This window comes from Cryptomeria japonica, chromosome 3 (genome assembly GCF_030272615.1).
Source record: "Cryptomeria japonica chromosome 3, Sugi_1.0, whole genome shotgun sequence".
Taxonomy (NCBI): domain Eukaryota; kingdom Viridiplantae; phylum Streptophyta; class Pinopsida; order Cupressales; family Cupressaceae; genus Cryptomeria; species Cryptomeria japonica.
The window spans coordinates 904,279,054-904,303,927 of record NC_081407.1 but is presented as its reverse complement, the minus strand read 5'-3'; the positions used below and the strand labels follow the sequence as shown (position 1 = coordinate 904,303,927).

Sequence of the window (24,874 nt, the reverse complement as noted above, 5' to 3'; positions counted from 1 at the left end):
ATAGAAGTGGATACATTTTGAAGACCTCATTGAATGCCCTTTGATAATCCTTTATTGGTTTTTGTATAGGTTTTGGCTTGTGAAGCCTTCTAAGGCCAAGTTTGCAAGTCACCCGGGTAGGCCTAAAACCCTTGAAAATAGGACAGTTCTAGAAACACCATGTGTACGGAGTACCCAGATACCATTTTGCAATATTGTATGTAACTAGGGAAAGGTTACTCATAAATGTAATTTGTTTGGGGCCTTGTGTGGGTAGATGTGAAACTAAGCCCTAAAAACCATAATAGGAGGGCTAATTGAATTAGGTCTGTTTGGAGCCCGGTATAGCCAAGGTGACCTTGGGAAGGCTTGACAATGGGCTTAAAGGTGACCAAACCATTAGAAGACACCAAATACACTGTTTGAATTCACTTTACACTCATGGAACAAGTTTTTGAATTAAGATCCTTTGCAGAGGTTGTTGGAGCATTAGGAAGGTGTGATAGGGATTGAGGTGGAATCCTCATTAGGAAGAGTTGTTGTAAAACACTTGTGGCTATACCTTGGAGGCAAGCTAAAGTGGATTAGGCCTTAGAGGTCTAACTAGCAGAAACCTTACCAAGTACCATTGGATGGGCTTGAGTAGTTAGTAGGTTGGAGAGAATAAGAAAGACAACTAGGTGATTTGGATCAACTCCAAGAGTCTCTGCATCAAGATGCCTCTTGAAAATAATGGATAATGTTTGGAAATTATAATATTCTTAAGAGTATTGAGTAATAAATGTACTTGCTTCATGTCAAATTGTGGAAAATGATGGTATTTTGAATGAAATTGAGTGAAATAGCATACTTGTTATACTTGAATTGGTGAAAAAAGGTGTAACTTGCTGCTTGCTTTGAGTAATGTGTGAATTTTGAATGAATGGTGAAAGGAAGAGTTTAATTCTACTCTCAATTTGAAGTTGAAAATATAGTAGATGGTAGAAATGAATTAACTTAAATTATTATACATGTTGACTAACCTTCTTCATGGGAATTTAACCTATGTTATTGCATGAATCCATGAAAGGAACACACAATGAGGATTATTAAAAGAAGTTTCAGAACGAATGTGTGTTATGTTTCCATCTTAGCCTTTTTGGCTTCCATGAGTAAGCCAAGTCCTAATGGGGAAGGATGTAGCACATCTCTAACCCAAACATGGTAAGGAAGGTATCATGATACTAGACCTACCCTTAGATGCAAATGAAATAAGTATATTTAATATTGAAATGATAATCAATTTAGATAGAGATACTTTCTAGATCTAGTGATTATTATGATGATAATGATGATGTTATCAACGCAGTTAATTATTTGAAAGTAATATGGTTAGGTTTCAATGGATATTTAGATGGTAAAGGGATGGTAGATCACATCATTAGAATATATGAGAATGCATGCGATGTTAAAATCCCCTTCCATTGATTTTAGTTCTTCGATTGTTTATATGCATATGCTTTAATTCCATGACTATGTGTATGTTATTCTTTTATATTGTCACCCACGTGGTGCATCCTACTCATAGTTATATTCTTTTGTTCATATTATAATATCATTTCTAATGTGGGTAGCATGTTATACTCATAGTTTCAGTGAGGATCATGTGTGCATCACGAATCTATAATGATATGACTAATTGTTGATGCTTTGATAATGATGTAATGTTTAGATGACTTATGATGTTACTACCCATGCTTGCTATGTGACCCTAATTGGGGATTAATGATGTTTTTGGTTACATTATATTATATGTATATGTATGCATAGGCCTTTGTATGTTGTGATTGATGCAGGTACAAGTCATCGACTCCACTTGGCTTCATAGGTCTAAGAGTGCCCATATCCCCAACAATGGTTATAGGAGATAGCATAATGGCCAAATATGTCACTTACCCCTAACCATCATTCCTAATTTTGATGATTATCCCTCAATATTTATTAGCACATATCTAGTTACCATTCTAGTAATGTTTTGTTGCCCTTATGCACTATTGTGAATGACTAGTTAGAATGTATGTGCATAGTCAGTTAATCATCTATTATTGTTATTATAATATGAATATCAATGATATTTTATCCTTAATTTGATAATGTAGTATATTAATTTGAATTGTGTATTATGTGTATTGGATTTAGAGTGATTTTAATTATTTTGGGGGCTTCTTAGGAGTTTATTGGTCTTGTGAATTTAAATTTGAATTTTTATTATTTTAGATCCCATTTCCAAAAGGGAGGATAAAGTGTTGTGTGGAACTCATTTTTAAAAACACTTAGTCATTTTTGCTTGCTGGGTCTCAAAACCCTATGGGGCCCGAATGGAATTGCTCGGATTTAAAATCCTTGTGGATGAAATTTTGTGGGCATTGAGTTGGGCTAATTTGATGGTGAAGTTTTCCAAGCTTACTAAGATTGGTGTCTTCTTGTGGAGTGTGTAGTTTCCTCCTTGCATTTGAATATTTCCTCAAGTTTTGAGGTAGGGATTCTTGTTCTTTCTTGCTTCTCCTACTTTTGTTTCCTTTTCATGTTTAACATGTGTTGTGAATTGAATTGGAACCCTCTTGTTTAGTTGATTTTGGTTCTTGTTTGATTGTAATGTATGTAGAATTATGGGGAAAAAATGGGTTTTACAAGGGGCTATGTTTCCCAAATTTTGATGATTGATTCTAGGGGAATTTTGATTTCATTTTTGTGTTTCTTAAATTTAGTTTTAAAATGGATTTTGTCCAAATTTGATGAAACCCTGGCCCCATTTGTCAATTTTGATGCTCCTAAGACCCAGACTAGGTAGCAAGGCACATCTACCATGTTAGTGCACATATGCAAAGCAGAGTGGTGCATATGATGTGAAAAATAGAACACCTAATGCCTCGAATGATGCATCGGATGCCCAAAGTGATGCATCTGATTAGCAATCTAACACCTTTGATCAGTTTTGGTTTGTAGTCCTCGTTTGGTCCTGTTTGGCCTCTAGGTTAATTTTTGAGACCTAATTGACCCTGATGTGAGTGATTTATGGTAGTTTTAGCATGATTATATGTTGTAACATGAATAATTATACTTTTATACTTTATTTGGAATCAATTTGAGTCCATTTTCTCGCTATTGAGGCCTTATGATCACTTCTTGATTAGTGGTATTGATATGCATTATTACATTGATGATTCTTGAGTATGATCTTTGGGATTGGCATTTTTTATTCAGTTTACCTCGTTCATGTGAAAGGGATAATCCTAGAGTATGGGTACTTAGAGTCAATAAGGGGAGTGGCTCTCAATGGGTGTCAGGGCCCAAAGTGGCTACCAAGGTAACTCACTGGAGAGTTGAATTTAAAATTGAAAACATAACTAAAAATAATGGGATAAAAGCACTAATAAGATAATTATGGATGCCCCTTGTGTTCCTTGAGTACTTATAAAGGTTAAAGGCATGTTGGGAAGGCTTGGACATATGTGGGGTGTTGATCTGGCATGATTGAGTCTCCTCGTCTTCACGAAAGGACTACTCGGTTCTGCATGAGCCATCCCTTCGAGCTTTGTAATGACACTCCCACTTCTTGTTCTCTAATATCCAACCCCGTTTAGATTGAGTAGTGACCTTTTGTGGATTCAAGACTTGGTTTCACCCGTATCATTGTTATTGCATTGCATCCTTGTATAACTTGTATGCTTGATGTGTCATTTGTGTTTTGTGTTTGGTGTATGTGTAAGTATATTGTACTCTTATTTGTGTGTGTCATTGTATGGGCATTGTGACTATCTCCATGGTCACGATGGGGTGGACCTAAGGGTACCACATGGTCGGGTGGTGTTGTACACCACCATTGGGGACCAATGGACCTACTTTGTGAGCACCTTGGAGAGATTCTTCACCTTCTCCATTACTTGATCTTCATCTTCCTTCATTGGAAGTTGTAAAGTGAACATAATTTGAATTGAGCATTGTAATCATTGATAAATTGTGGATTACAAACACCCCAAGTGGAGAATGATGTAATGGAACATATTGATATGGCTAGGGTAGACTTTAGTGGACTGGTGTTGGAACTGGCCACCACACATGATTATATATGCATCTCATTTGACTCTAGTATATGATGTTATCATGGGAACACTTTAATTGGTGCACTACAATGAACATAGATGTGTCTTGTGTAGACTTGGAGATTGATTTAGTCATCTTCCAGTGTCATCTTGTGTCCTCACCCATTTGGGTTGCATTGCAAAGTAATGGCATTTGGGAACCCTTAGAGGAGTCTTGTGTTAGTTTAGAGTGAGTTAGAGAGTGTGATGGTGTTCTTGTGCTAGTCTTCTACATGTGCATTGTTGTGCATCAAGTTGATCTCTTCTAGATGTTTGGTCATTAGATCGTGGTTATGTTGAATGTATGAAACTTATTTACTTTAATAAAAGAAAAAGAAAAATGTATTCCTATTGTGTAATGCTTGTATCCTCTAGGGTTCCTTGGTGGGGTATTACATGAAGCAACAATTAAAAGGAAGATGACAAATTCATTTCGTCATTGATGTATTCCTCAAAAAGAACACAAGGTATTGTTTATAAGTCATGGTTGCAACCTATGAATACAGATGGAATCCCTAACATTGCAATGGATAGAATCTTTTATATTTGCATTTATTCTTTTACTTTCTCTCATGATAATATTGAAGGTATTATTATGCTCTTCAAATTTTCAGATGGTCTTCCATTCCATTTGGAAGACATTGAATATGCATTTTACTTTCTAAACTCTTTGTCTCATATATATGAATTCAACTTTAAAAAAAAAACTAAATATTAATCAACTAAAAGCAAACCAACTATAATTACCCACGGGGCCTTCACTAGCTAGGCAATATTATATCATGTGCATTCATTTTGGGGGGTTTAATATCCCAAAAATGAGGGTACAATATATTGCCTATTCGTGAAAATAGGGGGGTTTATAATTTGAGCTATGAAAAAATGCAATATCTAGCAAAAATAGGGGAGCTTTTAATTTAGGTTGTGAATTGGGAGGGGGTGTAAAAAAGGAGATTAGGAAAACTGTATATTTTGAAAAAATGAGGATTCTTTAGTATACCATGAACACACGTGATATAACCCAAATTCACTAAGTGAAGCCCCTGTGTAATTACCTTCTATTAAATATTATATATTAAATACTTTATTAATCTCATCAACGAAATTGACTAATAACTTTGATTTTCATTAACAAAAAGACTATAAAAATAACACAATTACAACTAATAACAATTATACCCAATTATAAATAAAATAAATTGATTTACAACCATTAAAACACCTCACTCAAAAATGAGTCATCTATTACCTACAAAAGAAGATAATAACATATAAGAAAAGTCATTGACTAAACAATAATAAAAAGACTTGTCTACAAAGAAGACTAAGTTTGCTCTCAAAAAGAAAAAAATACACCAAACCAATATGAAAACTATAAAACTCAATTATTAACAAGGTCAAAATTGAAAAAACTCAACTCACATTTTTTATTAAGTAAAAGCTGAGATAGTCATAGAATTCAAAGTCAATTCAAAGACATTATAGAAGAAGCCACAATTGAATACCAAGAAAACAACAAACAAAACACAGTTCAAAACTTATGAAATGAGAGAAGCAAGAAGAAACGTGTACACCACCACATATTCCATTGATGACCAACTCTCAAAGTAAAATACAAAAGAAGAACTTGTAGCAGAAGTTCATAAAATAACTTGTCTTTTACACTTGTATAATGCTAAGCAATACATTGAACTTTTCTCTGCTTTGGTATTTAAGCAATAAATTTATGATTAGCCATAGACGTACAAGCTATCAATTCCATACTCCCTCTCCCTCTCATTGCTTGTCCAATCAACTTTGACTTATTGCCAACGCAAGCATTCATTTTGTTGAAAAAAACAAGCCCACCAGGAAGATTGCTTTATAATTTTCAACGAAGATTTCAGAATTTTGGGCAGTCTGAAGAAAATGGATTGCGTGTTAGACTGTCATGTTTGTATTGCATTCATAAATTTGTTATTTCCTTGAGCTTTCTATCATCATTCTGATGATGGATTGCGGAGTGTGATCCAAAACATTGATGTGAAAAAAATCTAATTCAGAAACATCTGCCCATAATAGCCCATAAATTTCTTGAATTGCAGTAATTTGTGAGAAGAGATCATGGCAAAGTCTCAAGCTTCAAAACATGGTGGATCTGCAAGTTCTGAATGTACAACCTCATACAAAGAGACAGTAATCTACACAACATATATTGAGACAGAGAGCAATGGTTTCAAGGATGTTGTGCAGAAACTTACTGGGGTTTCAGAGGGGGAAAAGCTCCCTGTCACCATGCCTGCAAGAAAACCAGGCAGAGGTAGAGCAGCAGGAGGGATCAAACCAGATATCAGTTGTTGTGCATTGATGGAGGGTGGGATTGAAGTGGGTGCTCATAAATCACCATTAAAACTCCACCCAAGGAAGGAGTTTCATAAGACAATGGAGATTAAGCTGGATCTCAATCATGATACAACATCAATGTTATCATCAGGTAATCATGGTGTGTTGTTTCAGAGCCCAATCACTTCTCTTGGACATGCTGATCCATTTGTTTCATCATCAAGTCATTGCTGTTTTTCTTCTTCTACACCAAATTCCTGCAATGAATCCTCATATTTGGAAGAAGTGAATGAATTTGGTTTTGAGGGTCCATTGATAAGATTGAAAAGGGAACCAGAGTTGCTTCCTCTCTTTCCCCTCCATTCTCCAATGCATCCCACAAACACCTGAATTGGCATATGCTGTTGTTTCTTTTTCTGTAATGTCTATGAAAGATTGTTTATTCACTGTACAACACTATGTGGATATCCAAATGAATTTAAGGGTCTCTATCCTGCCAAAATATATATATATATATATATATATATATATCATATATCATATTTATATGAATTTTTTTTTTTTTTCTATTTTATTTATCTTTATTCTCACGGAGGATTATAGAATAGGCGGCTTTGAAAAGTTGATGAAAAATACTTACACAATCAATTTTAAAAACTCCAAATTAATAAAATAATGGTATTAAATTAATGAATTAATGATATTTGATAAAATGGAATTGTATTTATTGTAGAGTTCTCTAATTTTGTTAACTACATAGATAATACTTTTATACCATTTTTCTTAAAATGTGGCTGGATATGAATAATAATTGAATAGTTTTAGAGTACTGAAAAATATATGATGAAAACTCTATATTTTAATTGTAGTGTGATTGTATCCTAGGTCTTCAAACTCAACTTTTAATTGTTTTAGGCTTTCATTTCATATCCAAATTTATATTATAATTCATATGTGTCAAGCATAATGTCACATCAATCAAAGCCGTTGTTTGATAGTATTTCTATTTTTGTTTTTGTCAATCATAAAAAAAATTAGTACATTTTCTATCATATTAGAAGACTTCTCTCCATTGTTTTATGAATACTATAATTGTCGGAATCCGTGCATGACATATGATAGCGATTTATCTCTAAGAATGCCCTTCTATTCTAGTGGGATGTTTAGGGATGATTACTCTCTACCTTATTTGGTTATTTATGGTTTTTTTTTAGTCAATGATGATGATATCCTTCATGTAGCCCATGATTTAGTCTTTTATATTTAATGTTCATGGTCTATTTATGATGCATTTAGTCAGGAATTTAGTGATAATTGCTTGTTCATAATGATTATACTTTACCCTTTCTGATACATGATGTTGTTGATTGCTCATCATCTTATGATATTTTAGTTTCTAATATTTTTCCTACACAAAAATATAGAGTTAGTGATAGAAGTATTAAGTGAAAGTTAAGATGCAAATTTACATGTTAGATCCTTCATGCATTATCATACTATTCGCATATCTATGATGATGTTGCATTAATAAATACATTTAGAGATACATCAAATAGCTTCTAGAGATGATGTTGCATTAATAAATACATTTAGAGATACATCAAATAGATTCTAGATATTTGAAAGCATTTCACATAATGTCTAGGATTTTTCCCAATTTCAGACTTCCATTTTATTTTAGATTTTCTAAGAATTTGTGTAAATTTCAAGATTTGAACCCTTAATTGCTTTTCATAACCCTTGAGCCCACAATTTTAGGTATCATACAAACTTGCTAAAATAATCAATATTTCAACTAGAAAATCCATAGAACCATAGAAAAATTGTTAATTTCAATAATTATCAAAATAAAAAAGTTAAAAAAATTTGGCTTTTGGGCCTTCGCATACACCCCTTTAATCTCCACCTCCTTAGGCATCACTTCTTGTGTGAGGTATAAGGGTTCAATTTTAATCCTCTGACTTTGATGTAAATCCTAAGTGGTCAATTTAGCTGATCTGCCAGCTTTCAAGGTATCATCCTTTGTCTCCTCAATTTATTTTGCATCCTCATTCTCAACAAATTCCTCCTCATCAAAATCCTCCTCATACTCTACCAAATTCTATTTCACAACACCTCTCATTGGGTGGCCAACCAGTTTATTGGAACACCTACAGCTAGCACTAACACTTTTACTAACATCCTCCCCGGCCTCCATTTCATCCTCACTGTTGACCTCAATTCTTTGTTTTTTGGCGAGGGGTGGGACCTTGGGTCTTCCTCTCATTCTCAACCTCAAAGGAGGTGTCTTGCTATGAGACAACTATGGGGTCAAGATTAGGAATCAACAAAGAGCTAGGGCAAGAGGGATTTTTCACAAAAAGAGGCAATTTCAAATGTTTCTTTCTACTGCCCCCTAGGGAGTGAAGGATAGTAGTTGTAGGGGGGAAACGAAGCTAGTGGATTCATGCTCAAGATTAACAGTTGTCTAGGAGGGCTAAGAGAAAGATGAAAATGGTACAAATGAAAAACCAAGCCCTGATGAAGCAAAATAGGTTTTTAATCATGGGATACAAATTCTAAAAGTAAAGGAGGAATAAGGGCAATGATATTTTGATTGGAATACATGGGTACATGAAAAATATTTTATAAACTAATCAGATCATCTATGGGTGAAGGATAATTTGGAATTCTACATAGGTATTGTGGTATGCATCTAAATGTCAAATTTTAAATTATATGTAATGAAGGAATAGAATGTGAAAACTCAAGTCAAAAAGAACCTTCACATTCTAAATTATTTGTCATTTTGTGACTTTGGAGGAAATAATTGTTGATCTTTCCATCCAAATATGCCTATTTATACATATTTTCAACTCATCGTAAATGGCTGGAAACATTGGAAACTCAATGAATGCAATGTACCAAATTTTACTCTATTTTTTGGGTTTTCATATTTTCAAACACTAAATAAATTTCCTTTTTATATATTTATATGATTTTATTAATTCAAGAAATTTTGATGGACTTAACATGTGTTTACACCATTGATGCCTTGTTGATTGTGAGGTGTTTTTTAGTCACCTAACCATATTCAATCTTGTAGAAATATTTAAAAACTTAAATTTACATTCAAATATCACACTATCTCATGTTTAGGTTACAAGTAAAAGGTTTAGGAGATATTGGTTTTGAATTGAAAATATCCATTTGTAGAATTATGTGTACGAGAATTGATGAAAATTTTGTATTTTATTTTTATTTTTCTTTATACCTTCCTCTTTTTTAATTTTCATACATAGTTTTTGTTTAGAATTTTAATTATAAATTTCAGATCTTAATAGGTAATAAATTAAATTAATTTTGTATATAAATATTTATCTTCCTTTTGCATAATTATGATTTTAAATGAAATTAAAAAATTTCAATGGATATTAGTATTTCATTTGTACTAAGCTTCTTTTTCATACTAATCATTTGAAAATTTATGTAGCCATTTGAATAGACCAACCAAAGAACTCTCCAATTAAGGGGTTTTGGTTAATAATTTGTATTATTTAATTTTTTTTTTATAAGGACTCTTGAGGCTAGCCACCTTTCAAGTAGAAATTGACAATTTTTATTCCACCCTATAGTTTTCGTTACTTGTAAGTAAATTAGTGTGTTGAAACCGGCATAGATGTCTTGAGGATGTTAAAAGCTATGTGTTGACAAAATTTGTTAATGTCAAAGTTGGGTGTAGGTGTATTAGAGATAAATTATAACTCTCTTAGCCATGCAACCATAAAGGTTCGCATTATGTGTAGGTCTTTGTAAAATTTTCAATTTTTACTTAAAGGTCAAAGTTACCCAAATGGGCTTCTCATGGTCCCTAAAGGATAATTCATTTCAAGTAGGGGTTTAGCCTAGACAGACCCCTCAAAGGCTTCCACCAACCCACTTTTAATCTTCCAACATAATGCCACTAGAATCTACCACTCAATTGTTACCTAACCTTCACTAGGTAGTTGTCCATGTGACTCTCCAACTAGCAACCACCATAACACCACCCACACTCAAGTTGGTTGTTACCACCACTAGTGGCACTACTATATTATCAATAGTTTGCCAACAACCTAGCATGAGGCCCCCTATCTCTCTCTCCATTATACTTTCTAGTCAAGGAGGCCAACTTTGATAGACCAAAATTTTCCCATGTATAGGTATTATTTGATAATTTTATTTTGAAGTAGAGTAGATTTTCACATCCTTAGAATGGTATAGCTTTTATCTAGATTGGATTCTCCTATTTTTTAATTTTTTAATAAAAATTACTATTTAATCATGTGTTTTCAAAGTTAAAATACTCTTAACTTTAACATACGAGCTCTTTTCTAAATGTTTTTTTTTTTAAATTAAGTTTTTTTATCTCTACATAATGGTGTATTTTTTGTTCTCATTCTATAAGTACATATTACTTAAAGTATTTTTCCCAATTTCGAGACATAAAATCTTTACTCGATTTGGTATCTTGCATTGCACCATATATTAAAATGAACTACAAGAAATCATATTTTTTGAGAGGAATCATTTCACATACAATATTATAAGCTACTTGAGTGTTTATTAGAATGTCTTTGACATTTGTCCCTAGTTACCTTTGTAGTTACAGTCTTGGTTTAGATTTGTAGTGAATGGATTGAGGTTGTTCAGAAATTGTAAAGTTTGAGAAAGTATATTTGTTTTAATGTTGCCTACAACTAGTTGTAAAATGTGGGACTTTAAGGGTTCCTAGAGATTTTGGTTTGATTTTTAGCATAGTCTTATTTGTAGGAAAAATTTAATGAACATGTATTCTTATATATGAATGTGGGAGATTTCATTATACAAGTTTTTAGAAGAAAATGTATTTATTTGTTGCATCAAAATTATTTTCAAAGAGTAGTTTGTCATAATTTTATAAGCATATTTTCAGAGTTCATTGAAATAAAATTGTGGATTCATTTTATTGTCCATAAGTGTCCAATTTATTTCAAATAAATTAAAGGATTTGTGTAAGGGGCCACAAAGATTAACACTCCTTGGAGGTCTTGGCCTTTGATCTACATCAGTTTTCACCTAACATAAAGGTTTCTATTTGATGCATGTAGAAAAATAAAATATGTAGAAAAATATATTAAAATATGTGTATACTCTACATTGGTGTCCTCATTTTAGCAAACAAAATAGATACACACAAAAAATGTTATACTTTATGGAATAAAATTACTCTTAAATATAATTAATTTGAATTAAAAATAATAATAATAAAGTATACAACAAAATATTATGAAATAATATGTGTGCATTGGATATTAGTGTTAATGATCTATGTTGAAATGTTATGAATTTATCTTCTTTCTATATAGAAAGTTGAGTTATGAAATAAAATCATATTAAAAATACTATAAAGCATAAAAAAATAAGTTATTAAGAGAATATTGAAAATGAGACTTTTTGTAAATTTAAAATTAATTATATGTATTTAGAATCTACATATAAAATCTCAAAAGTCTCTAGGAAATATTATCTTCAAATTATTCACAATTTGTTTGTTATAAGTGATAGAAAGTAAAATTTTAGCTTAAAATATTGATTTCAATGTTCCACTAAGGTCAAAAAGTGGGAACCACTATTGTGGGACTATCCACCTACCACATTTGGTCCCAAACTAATTTTTTTATCAAATAACTGGTAATTATTTCTTCCCCCCTCTTTTTCATTATTTCTTCCCCCCTCTTTTTCAGCAAAGAGGTAGGACTCCTTTTTCACATGGCAATATTGTTGCATCTTCTAATTTGTCTTCTCTAAGCTAGTGTTGTGATGGCATTGATCCTATTTTGTTCCATTGCCTAGTTAGGGAATGCATGTGCCTTTTATTATCAAGGACCCTCTAGGTGGGTTCATCCCCATCCTCATAGTAATCTTCCACCTCCACTTTTGGGTGTTATTGTATGTGCTTAATTAGACAGTGATTTTTTATACACAGACTTGTTATAACAAAGAAAAAAGATATGTATATTTCTATTTTATTTTATTTGGTGTGTGTGTGTGTGTGTGTGTGTGTGTGTGTGTGAGAGAGAGAGAGAGAGAGAGAGAGAGAGAGAGAGAGAGAGAGAGAGAGAGAGAGAGAGAGAGAGAGAGAGAGAGAGAGAGAGAGAGAGAGAGAGAGAGAGAGAGAGAGAGAGAGAGAGAGATCTAAAAATATATATACATGAAAAGTTATACATAAGCATTGTGCAAATGTCCCACTTTTCTACACCCAATTTAACATCCTTAATATCCTCACCCTAGGAAATTAAATAAACCCTCCAATTCATTTAGGTACTCTATCCTAATGTTTACATCCTAAATTAATTTAATTTAGTTTGACTAATTAAGCATTAAGAAAATGAGTAACCTTGAGATAAAATATATTGAAATGATCAAGATGGGATTACGGTTAACCTAGAATTCAATGTGTTGTGGAAATTGGCATTGAGACGTTGTGGAAAAGAGCTAAAAATTGCAAATAAGTATTAAATTAGTGATTAAAGGCTCATGATGAATGAAACCTAAGCTTTCTAAATGTTGAGATGAGATTTCACTTATATGTATTCTTTTGTGCACAATTTTGTTTGTTGTAGAATTTTTCTAACAAAATGTGGCACTAAATAGTATTATTTCAAGCCTACTGTATATAAAGAAGAAAGAATATTTGATGACTTTGATGATGTTCAAAACTCAAGATTAATCTAAATCAAAATTAAAAAAAAAAAAAATGAAAATGAAAATGTGTTGACCTCAATACAAAATTCTACTAATCCATAATGATCTACCAATACCTCCTCATGATTAAAATGATATAAAATAACATCTCTAAATAAAAATCCAATATACAAACCTAAAACCGTTGAAAAACTCCACACCACTTAAAATAACTGGTTCCAAAAAGGCCCTTCAAAAGTATAAACACATAGAAAGTGCAATAAAGAAAAAGCACAAAGCATTACACTTTTTGACTCCAAAATTCAAAAACAAAACCGTGAAACATACACTTTTCAACTATAAAATCTAAATCTAAAAGCAGCACACAAAAACTCAAAAACCCATTATATGTTTCCCACACCATCTTCAATGCTTCTAATCATCTGCCTCCACCTTTTGAATCATTTCTATTAAATGTAAGGTCCAAGTTAGCTCCAAAGATCTTGGAATGCTTGTAAACCGTCCATGCAACAGTTACTTGAGCACCTTTAGAAAAAAAAGTTCATATTGATTGGTGAGCATGAACAGAGGACTGTGTCACGTCTCTAATTGTAGGTGGCCTGTCTTAATGTCTTAAATTCAGGCCCAACTCTGCAAAACTTACAAATTTTCAACCATGAATGAAAAAGACAAATCACAAGTTATGAAGCATAAAACCAGCAACTTGTATTTGTCACAAATGGTTATATCATTATCACACTTCATTATGATGGGCGGTTTGTCTTCATGTGAAGAATTGCAGTCTCCTTGCACATGGATTCCTCTGCTACACCAAGCATTTTGGCTGAGTTTTAGAGCCTGCCCATATGATGATCTTTCCATAGAAACTAAGGAGCCAATCAAAAGCTGAAATTGTTGAGGGATTGATCTAATTGGTGGTGTGATTTGAAAGCAATGACCAACCAACCAATCAAAATGGAGACCTTAGACTTTTGTTTGATAAAAATGGTATTATATAGGGTCTCTATGACATAGGATTGAAACATTTCAATGGTTGGTAGGACCTATAGAAACATTTTAATGGTTGGAAGGGCATAGGGCATAGATGATTGGTTGGGAGATGGGTTTAATGGTTGGTAGGGTCAATGGACGATTGGTTATGGATGATTGGTTGGGAGATGGGTATATTTTAAAAAAATATAATTAGGTTTTGTTTTGTGTATTAGCAGTACAAGGTCATTACAGATAAGTTGTTTATAGATCTAAAGTAGATTGCACAACATCGTGGACTAGAGACAACCTTTCTTTTTATACAAAAGTTCAAATCAAATAATCTAAGTCATATAGATTTTTTAAAACTGTTTTTCCTTTCAAATCATATATACGTAAAAGATATGGTTCTAAATTGCTTAGATATAACTTAAGATCTCGTACCCTATTCAAATTTTAAAGTTAGGTTTTCAAACTATTTAAACATTGTGATTTAATGTTTCAACACTAAATCTTTAAAATTTAGAAATTATAATATTAAGTAGAAAATTCAAAATCTTCAAAAAAGATATAACATAGTCTTTAAAGATTTTATAAATTCATTGAATTTAAAATATATTAAATTATTATTGATTTTTAATATATTTAATTGAAGTTTATAATTTTATTAATTTTAATTATACATATTTTTTGTTGATATATTTAAAGTTATGAAGTATTAATATTTCAAAAGAATTAATGTTTAAAACTTTTATTAATTTAATTTAGTTGTAAAAGTATATTGGGCATTTTAGCAAATGTTTTTAATAAGAAAAGTGGGGATTTTGAAAGGGTCCAAACCCTTGTACATAAAGAAAGATCAAGTAATAAGTTGTTGGCAATAGGTGCTAATATGTTGTCATCGATGTCAACTTTTGGTGGAAGCCACTATTTTGTATCATTTTTGGAGGAATCCACTGTTTTGTATCATTTTTGTTTGAAATGACTAGGCACTACTAAGAACATAAAGGATAAGAGTGACTCTATTGAGTCACAGAGAACTCAATTGGCAAAAAAGTATGGTCCCTTGAAGGACAAGGATGGTGCCATCAGGACACAAGTGGAGGACTTGCACTCCCAACTAAAGCAACTACTAGATCAAAGAGAACACATAAAAGGGGAGGTTGGAAAGTTAAGAGAAGCAATAAGTCTCAAGATAGCTCCTCTGATTGATGTCTTGACAGAGGCAGAAAATGATGTTTAGAGTATGAGATTGCCTAACACTATTGACAAAGTAGAAGACCTATACATTAAAGTGAGATGCAATGCAGACAATTATGATGGGTGGTTTGTCTTGATGTGAATAATTCTGCATATGGATTTCTTTGTTATACCAATCATTTTGGTTGAGTTTTAGATCCCACCCATATGATGATCTCTCTATTCAAACTAAGGATTTTCTTCAAGAAACCAATAAAAACATAAACTTGTTGCAGATCTATTGGTGGTGTGATCTGAAAGCAATTGTCAACCAACCAATCAAAATGGGCAATGGCTACGCAGCGGACAAAACGGCCCGCGCCATGCCATGCCCCCATGCGATGACGTGACCGCCCCATCCAATCAAACCCCTCGTGCCATCTCCAGTCCTTTTCGGACATTTTTTCATATTTTTTTGACAAGTCCGTGAGGGTTGGGGAATTTTTTTTTTAAAAGTATGATTATATTTTAAATGTAAAAAAAAATACTTTCCTATAATCAATTTACTTTTAAGTTTTTTTTTAAATGTATGATTATATTTTTTAAATTGAAATAATTTATTTTAATATGTTTTTATAATTTTTTATTTTTTAGTTATATTTGTAAAATAATAATTAATAATTAATAATTTATTTAAAGTTTTTAAATAATAAGTTATTGTTTTTTTTTATGTTTGATTATATTTTTTAAAATTGAAATAATTTATTTAAATATTTTTTCATAATTTTTTATTTATTATATTTTTTCGATTTTTTAAGCAATATTTGTGAAATAATAAATAAAATAAATTAATAGTCAATTATAATATTTAATTTTGAGTTAAAAATGTTTTAAATTATTAAGTTTATTAAGTTTTATTATTAATTTTTAATCTTTTTAACCTACATTATTAAGTTATAATGTTTTTAAGTTTTATTAATTGTTTATTTATTTAATTTTTTATAATTTAATTAATAAAATTTATTTAGTATATTTTCTTTATATGTTTATTATTATTATTATTTAATCTAATAATAAATAAATTTAATCAAATATTTTAACAATTTTTTTTGATATGAGATATTAAACATTAATCTAAAATACACCTATCAAATGAAATTTTGAATAAATATATTTTAAATTGTCAATCTAGATACAATTTTTTTTGATATGCAGTATTAAACATTAATCTAAAATACACCTATCAAATGAAATTTTGAATAAATATATTTTAAATTGTCAATCTAGAAACAATATTTACATAGTTTGAATTTAATTTTTTTACTTGTGTGTAATTTATATACATTTTATTTTGTAAATTTGAGCAATAAGTAAAGTTAATTCAAACTATAAAAACTTAAAAACATTCAAAGAAAATATACTAAGTAAATATTGAACTTTAGAAGATGTCATACTTATTATAAAAATTATAAATAAAATTAAAATAAAAAATTATAAATAAATTAAAATAAATTATTTCAATTTAAAAATATAATCATACTTTAAAAAAAAAAATCCCCCCACCCCCACGGACTTGTCAAAAAAAAATTAAAAAATGTTCAAAAGGACTGGAGATGGCACGGAAGGTTTGATTGGACGGGCGGTCACGTCATCGCATGGGCTCATCACATGGCATGGCATGGGGCGGGCCATTTTGTCCCCTACTTAGCCATTGCCATCAAAATGTAGTCCCAAGACTTTTATTTGATAAAATTAGTATTATATAGTGTCTTTATGACATAGGATAGAAACATTCCAATGGTTTGTAGGACTTATAAAATTATTTTAATGGTTGGTGGGGCCTCTAGATGAGAGGTTTAGTTGATTGGTTGGAAGATGAGCACATTTATTTGTTTGATTTTTTCTTTTTAATTAGGTGTCTCTTAAATATTAAGAGCATGAAGTCAGTGTAGATAAGTCATTTATAGATCCAAAATAGAACACACAACATTATGGATTATTAAACAACCTTTCTTTTTATACAAAAGTTCAAATCAAAAGATTTGGCTCATACAAATTTTGAGAAACTATTTTTTCTTTCAAATCATATATTGCTAAAAATACGGTTCTAAATTGCTTAGATATGACTTAAAATCTTGTATCTTATTCAAATTTATAATGAGGTTTTCAAACTATTTAAACAACATGATTTAATGTTTTCATACTAAATCTTTAATTTAAATAAAATTAACATAATAAATAAAAAATTCAAAAACTTAAGAAAAGATACAACATATACTTTAAAGATTTTATAAATTCATCAAATTTAAAATATATTAAATTGAAAATTATAATTTTATTAATTTTAATTATATGTATATTTTTATAGATATATATAAAGTAATGAAACATTAATATTACAAATGAATTAATGTTTAACGCTTTTATTAATTTAATAAAATCGTAAAAATATATTGGGGGCATTTTAGCAAATATTAGTATTAACATAGTGTGATGGTTAAATTGTTGAATAATGTCTTTGCTACTAAAAACTTGAGAGGCTAGGGTTTTTTGTTCTGCCCAAGCTCAACTAACACATGACATTTCTTAGAATTTATATTTGCAACATCTCTTTCACATGGCATTTGCACTTGTGGCTTCTTTCCACACCAACAAACATCACCATTTTTTATCTAGGGAAGTCATATATATTTGGCGCTTGTGGGAAAAACTAGCTTTGTTGAATAGTATTATTGGTTTCTCCCAAATAGTTCAACCTCTATTGTGTGCCAATACATCCTTGACTATAGAATTTGGAGTTGAAGTTAAAGAAAAAGTAGCTAAAAATGAATCCTTTTTTGTAGAGAAGAGTTTGATTAGTAGGTTTAAAGGGTTTTGGCCAAGTCTTTTTTATTTACATGAATAAATCTCTAGCATGTGGCTTCCCATTTTGAAATATAATTTGCAAACCTACTTTTTTATATATGGTTTCTTTTTTATATAGAGAGATAGCAAGAGGATGATGATAGGAGTCCGTTGATTACTAAAATTTGAATGTCTAAAAAATTATAAGATCTCCTAAAATCTAGAATTTGCATCATGACTCCTAGAGATTTGAAACCATTCTCAAACATCCCGCCAATATATACATAAAATATAACTTAAAGTATAAGAAAAATAAAAGACAAAAAGAAAATATTATATGTGTTTTGCTAAATAAAAATGCATATGTGTTTATAATTCAAATAACACATACATGTTATTAACACGTACATGTTTGGGCTTGTTATATTTTTTTTTCAGATTTGAACGACATTGACCTATTTATTTTTATTTACTTTTACCAGTGTCTCTATAGTTATCAGAGACATGTGTGTCATTTTTTAAATAACTTTTGATCTACTTGTCCAAATTTGGAATAAATTATATATTATTATTCTACAATTCATTCTTTACACATTCAAAAACAAAATTACATTTTCAATCTTTTTTGACGTGCATGCTCGATAATCTGATTTTCATGATGTGTCGACTTTGAAAAATCATTAAAAAAATACTCAACAAAAAATACACAACTTTTAGTGCTCACTCTTAACTATATTCCTACCAATGGGTTTTTCAAATTCTAAATGCATCTAAAAAGATGAGGGGGCATACACTGGATACTATGTTATGTTTTGTTGAAAAAAACAAGAATACTTTTGTGTGCATAAAGCATTTGACCCTCTTAATCTTATCCATTTTTTTTTTAAAGAAGTATTTTAGAAACTAGATTTATAGTAATTCAATTCACGTTCTTTTGGTTTCTTCAATTTTGGAGTGCATAAGTCTCAAATTACTCATCCAAGTTCAAGTTTGGTTGATTTCAAAAAAGAAAAAAAAGGTGGCCACTTATATCCCACTTTTTGTCTAACAGTTTGGTGCACTTACCCAGTCTAATACATGAGCTAGAATAGTCTTTGAAAGAGATAGGAGAGGACACATAAGACAAGGGCCCAAAAAGAAGTGTGAAATTATAAAGGATTACAATTAACGACACTACATTATAATACAACTTATTTTTTCAGTTTTGTTCAACCACCTTTTAAATTTTTCAAAACTTGAAACTTTGTAACCATCTTTAATTTCCTACAGTAAAAAAGATTAAAATGAATTTCTTAGCTTTACAAATATAAGTATAATTATATTTAATATCTATAAATTAAATTTTTATAAGATTTTCTTAACACATAAATATAGAGACATAACCTATATGATCCTAAATGATCCTAATAGAATAAATGAGGACCTCTACACTGTTTATCACTTTAACAAACAAAATTGAGATCATTTAATGGTTCACCTATACATAGACCAACCCACAATTTAACTTTCTCCTTTAGCAAATAGGTTCATAACCCTCAAGTATTGCATATCATTACACCTTAGGGGCTTGAATTTCTAGATTCCCACCTTTCAACAACATTGTCAATGATTATGCATCATTTGGCTAAACAATTTCCTAGTTGCCAAAAGTTTTACAATAGCATGAGATTCCTAAAAACAATTGAAAGAAAAGAAATCAAAGAGTCTCTAAAGAATATTTTCTATCTTCGTTTTCCTTGAGCTTTATTTTTTTATGGCATAGGTATAGGTGTTGATTAAAGTGTTAAACAAAATATGAATTTGAAGTTGTATTACCTAAAAATAACTTTATTATTCTATTGTTTATGAACTCTTTTTTTTTTTTTTTGGTAGGTAATAGGCCGAAGCCGCAATATTTTGAATTATTATTATTATTATTATGTTTTATTAGATTGACCCTAGACCTTCCCCATTTTTATGGAAGGCCAAGAGTCACATCTTAGAATTCTACTTTTTTAGATGTCCCTATTGGGAATTGAACTTGGGTCTCCATAGTGAGAACCCAGTGTTTTAACCAGTTAAGCTCAACCCCTTGGACGTTTATGAACTCTTTTTAATTGATAATGAAAAAATATAAATAGGTTAATAGTATGATAAATTATTATATACAATTCAATGTATGAGTTTATATTTTATTGGTTAAAATTATACATTTTATTTTATTTTATTTTATTAATATATAAAAAAAGATTTAAAATAAAAAATTTAGGATTTATATTGTTTTGCATTTAAATTTTTTAAATTAAATTAATTGATCAAAGTGGCCATTAATCTATTGGTTGGAATGTTTATCTCACAAAGAGTCCACCAAGCGATGAGGTCATATTCAAGTCCTCAACAAATTTTATAGAATGCATAGCTATCAATCCTTACACTAAATTTAAGGAGATTGATAATTTGTACATCCCATGCTAATAAATTTTTTTTTAAAAATGTCAAATGTTTGTCCACTAAAAAAAATGTTATAATTTTGAATAATATTTTTACTTTCAATTTTATTGGTTTTAATATAAATAATAATCTATTTTTTTATATGGGGTTAAAGTCACTTATTATAATGATTCTCAACTTACATAGATTATCCCACTTTCTTGAATTTCAATGAGAATCAATGTACCACCATTAAGATTATCCCACCCTTGTACTAACTTCATTGTTATCACTGTTTTTATTATTTTTAAATATGTTTAAATTCATAAATTTGGGTCCTTTACATGAACAATATGCTCAATAGTTTTTCTTACTGATTTATTTGTAGATATGAAAATGCAGCATACCACTTTTTCCTACTCATTTTGGACTTTCTTCGACTTTTGTCTCTTATTTACTAGTTTAATACTTAATTTGAGTACTACTATGTAAGAGTTGACATTTATCCTATGTTAGAACTAATCTCGAGCCGCTAGTCCCAAGTGGTCTAAATCTAAACCTTAATCTTTTTATTCTTGGTCCCAGGATGTAAGCACATGGGGAAACAATACTAGATTTAGGTCACTAGAGTGGCCTCAATATTCAAATTTAAAATTTAGAATTTAAACATGTTTAATCTAACATGCTCTTAATTAGTAATTACCCATTGAGTCACATGTAAAATATTCAAACTTAAATTCTAGTGTATTGTATAGAAGGACAATGCCCTAGATCATTTAAACCATTAGGACACATATACTTTTTATTATTATGCACAAGAAGGCATCTAGAGCAACCATTGCATCAACATCTACATAAATAAGGATAAACACCTAAGTATTTTGCATGGGCATCTTCAATCTTTTCCAAATACCATTGAATCAATATATAGCATACTTGATTATAATCAAGGCAAGTAACATATTCCCTCCATTTGATAGCAAGTCCAAATAGCACTTATAAGCACTAGCCAATCAAATATACACATGATTTATGAAGAACAAAAGCACAAGGTTTGCTACCATGACTTGTTGGATTAGTTCCACATAGAAGTTCAAGGCCACAATTTGAGGACTAGAGTCAAAAGACAATTTTGAGCTTAGGCATAACATAGTTCATGTTTTGTTTTGTCATAGCCACATAGATGCATATCTAAATGGCAAATTCCAAAAGAATAAAAAGTGAACATTTCAACAAAATATTCCTCTTTGCCCAAAAAGCCAAGAGCACCTACCCTTCTCCATCAATCTTAACATATTTTTTAGTACTTGTCTAGATGTAACTCTTTTACCTAATCAACCTAGATATTTCCAAAGGTGTGTTTTCTTACTCTTCACTACTATACTTATTAATAAACGTTAATATAATTTCTTGTTTGTTCCTAAAAGCCCTTATACATAACACAGTTCAAATATATCTCTTTCATAAAAAAAATGAGAAACACTACAATTCTAAAAAGAAAGAAAGAAAGAAAGAAAGAAAGATTAGTGTATATAGGTCTACCAATGGCTTACAACAATATGGGACTACCTCGTACTCCTTGTGGAGGCATCTAATTATGCTAGAAACGAGGAGTGCATACCTAATTGTGAGATTTGAACTTATGACCTCTCTTTCCAAATAAAATGCACCTTAATTTTACATAAACACACAAAATATCAATAAATTATCGTAATCTAAATTACTCATCTATATATAAATATAAATTTATATTTTATAATTTCATTTAAAACATAATACAATTAAAAAATACATAAAAAAGAATCACACCTCGCTAATTTTCTTATTAAACAAAAATGAGATCACAATCCAACTCACTAGATTGTGACCTTGATAACCAAGATGAATACAAAAAGATTATCTTATAACCTAGTGTTAACATCTTGCTAGCAAAGATGAGTGAATGAATGAGAAAACCCCAAGTGCATATTTCCATAGTTAAAAGCTTAGAAAATCGTACATTATTGATTTTGAATCCACGCGTCCAGAACATACAAGGAAGGAAGTAAAAATTCAACGGGAAGCTTCTCAACTTCACATCACTGTAGTCCACATGGGTAATCGACCAAACATCTTTGACTATTTTCCTCCCTAAACATTGTTTTCAACAGTATTGTTGACAGTGTTATTCTCTCTCAACAATATTGTCAGTATCTCATTACAGCACTGCATTCAATTTGTTTTGACTCGGGCAAAATGAGAAGAGAGGAATTCTACTCATTCACGGATGTTTATGTGTCCTAAACTTTGTAGGGCTTATCTGGGCTGAGTTTCCCTTTCTGTTTGCAGTAATTCGGGTGTTTGAATTCTCTCAACCAGTGAAGATCATGACAAAATCACAGGCCATGGCCGAATGTTCAAAGCAGTGGGGATCTGCAAATTCTGAATGGGCATCTGCTCCCAAACAGACTATTATATATACCACATTTGTTGAAACAGATTCAGATGGATTCAGGGAGCTTGTGCAGAAGCTTACTGGTGTTTCAGAGGGGGAAAAGATGCCTGTCACCATGCCTGCAAGAAATTCAAGAAAAGGGGGTGCACTTGCAGCAGTAGGAGCAGGGGTGAAAACAGATTCTTGTGACATGATCAAGGGTGGGGTTGAAGTGGGTATTCAGAAATCAGGGTTTAAACTCCACCAGAGAAGGCAATTTCAGAAGAAAATAGAGACCAAGAGGAGTTTCTATCATGAACTTCACAAGCCCACAAGATTAACAGGTAATAACAATGATGTTTCATTATCTCCTGTAACTCCTAAAGCACTGATTCCCAGCCCTATCACTCCTCTTGAACCTGCTGATCCATTTAATTCATCACCAAGTTGTTGTTATTCTTCTACTCCAACATCTGGCAATCAATCCTCATATTTGGAAGAGGAAGAGCAAGGGTTTTATTTTGAGGCTTCTGCAATTAGTGTGAAAAGGGAACCAGAGTTGCTTCCCCTGTTTCCCCTGCATTCTCCAACACAACCCAGAAGCACCTGAGTCTTGTATATGGTGATAATGCTTTTATGGAACTTTTTGTGAGTGATGAGAGAATTTTTTCAGTGATGTGAGGGTAACTTGATTATTAGAGAGAGGCATCATAGTCATCACCGTTTTCAAGATTATTGACCTACATAAATAAGGTAAGGGAACTTTTTAAATTTTTTAATCTTTGAGGCTATACCCTGTTCATCAGGGCTTAAATCTATACTTCTTTAGGTCTTGACCTTTGTCAAATTTAGTGGTGATTCTACTCCTGGCCAGCAAATGAGCAGGCTTTGATGCTGGTAGATGTAAATCTGGAATTCCAAGCACTCTGGGATTCCCTAAATCTTGTTAATGACATTGATAATTCTTGGCCCAGGTTTATTTTTGTGTTTTTAATCCTAATCTAGTTCTTATTTTCTCTGGGATGCTGATAAGATTTCTTCCTATGAAAAAGAAAATTGAATGTTTGTTTTTGAATTTCTGCAACATATCTGATAGAAGATCTCTATATTTATTCAGAGACCCCTGTTCTGAAATTTAATTAAATTTTAGCACTGTAAAGTTCTCTAGCACTTCTGTATTGGGCTATTGTTCTTTAGGCCAAAATCCTCTAATGGTGGATTGGCAAAATTCTGTATAATCCCTCTTATGACGATGAGTCTGAACGCTATCTTATTTGTGCAAAATTGTGAGCAATATATAAGATGAACAGAAAGAAATATTGTTTCAGCAAATCTTATCCTCATCTACAGCATAAAACTTTGCACAGATTTTAACTTCAAGACTAAAACTAAAACTAGATCAGATTTCCGTGTGTAACAAAAAATTGAGCACTAAAAGCAGAAAGAAAAGTTGTTTCAGCAAACCTTATCCACACAGGACAGCTTAAAACTTTGTGCAGATTATAGATTAAAACCAAAACTAAATCAGATTCTGTGTGTAACACAAAATTGAGTACTAAAAAGATAAACAGAAAGAAAAGTTGTTTAAGAAAATCTTATCTACACAGTGCAGCTTAACAGACTTTGCACAGATTATAAGTAAAATTAAAACCGATTCCCCTGTTTAAAAAAAAAATTATTGGGTTTTAGACAATTTCATGATATATTTCATTCTTAGTTCTGAAATGATAAAATCTGGAATATATCAAGTTGCGTGCAGCAGTGCTTGATCTTCACTGTGAATATTGCTTTTGTTTCCATGGGGATTCAGTTTATACATTCCCTCTGGACTCTTCAAGCAATTGGTTTGTCTTTAGGATAAAACATCTTTATTTCTGATTTTAGAAACCAATAAAAGTATACCGTCTCACCTGCACAATGTAAAAAGATGGAT

The 24,874-nt window shown here is 31.1% G+C and overlaps 2 protein-coding genes across 2 annotated transcripts; both read left to right on the top strand.

Moving 5' to 3' along the window:
* Window positions 1-6,048: 6,048 nt before the first annotated feature.
* LOC131066351 (VQ motif-containing protein 11) lies at window positions 6,049-6,915 on the top strand. Its single transcript, XM_058001092.2, has one exon. The coding sequence runs from the start codon at window positions 6,204-6,206 to the stop codon at window positions 6,810-6,812; it is 609 nt and encodes a 202-aa protein (XP_057857075.2). The 5' UTR covers window positions 6,049-6,203; the 3' UTR covers window positions 6,813-6,915.
* Window positions 6,916-22,684: 15,769 nt separating this feature from the next.
* Window positions 22,685-23,920, top strand: LOC131066362 (VQ motif-containing protein 4). The gene has a single exon (XM_058001104.2). The coding sequence runs from the start codon at window positions 22,895-22,897 to the stop codon at window positions 23,549-23,551; it is 657 nt and encodes a 218-aa protein (XP_057857087.2). The 5' UTR covers window positions 22,685-22,894; the 3' UTR covers window positions 23,552-23,920.
* Window positions 23,921-24,874: the final 954 nt, after the last annotated feature.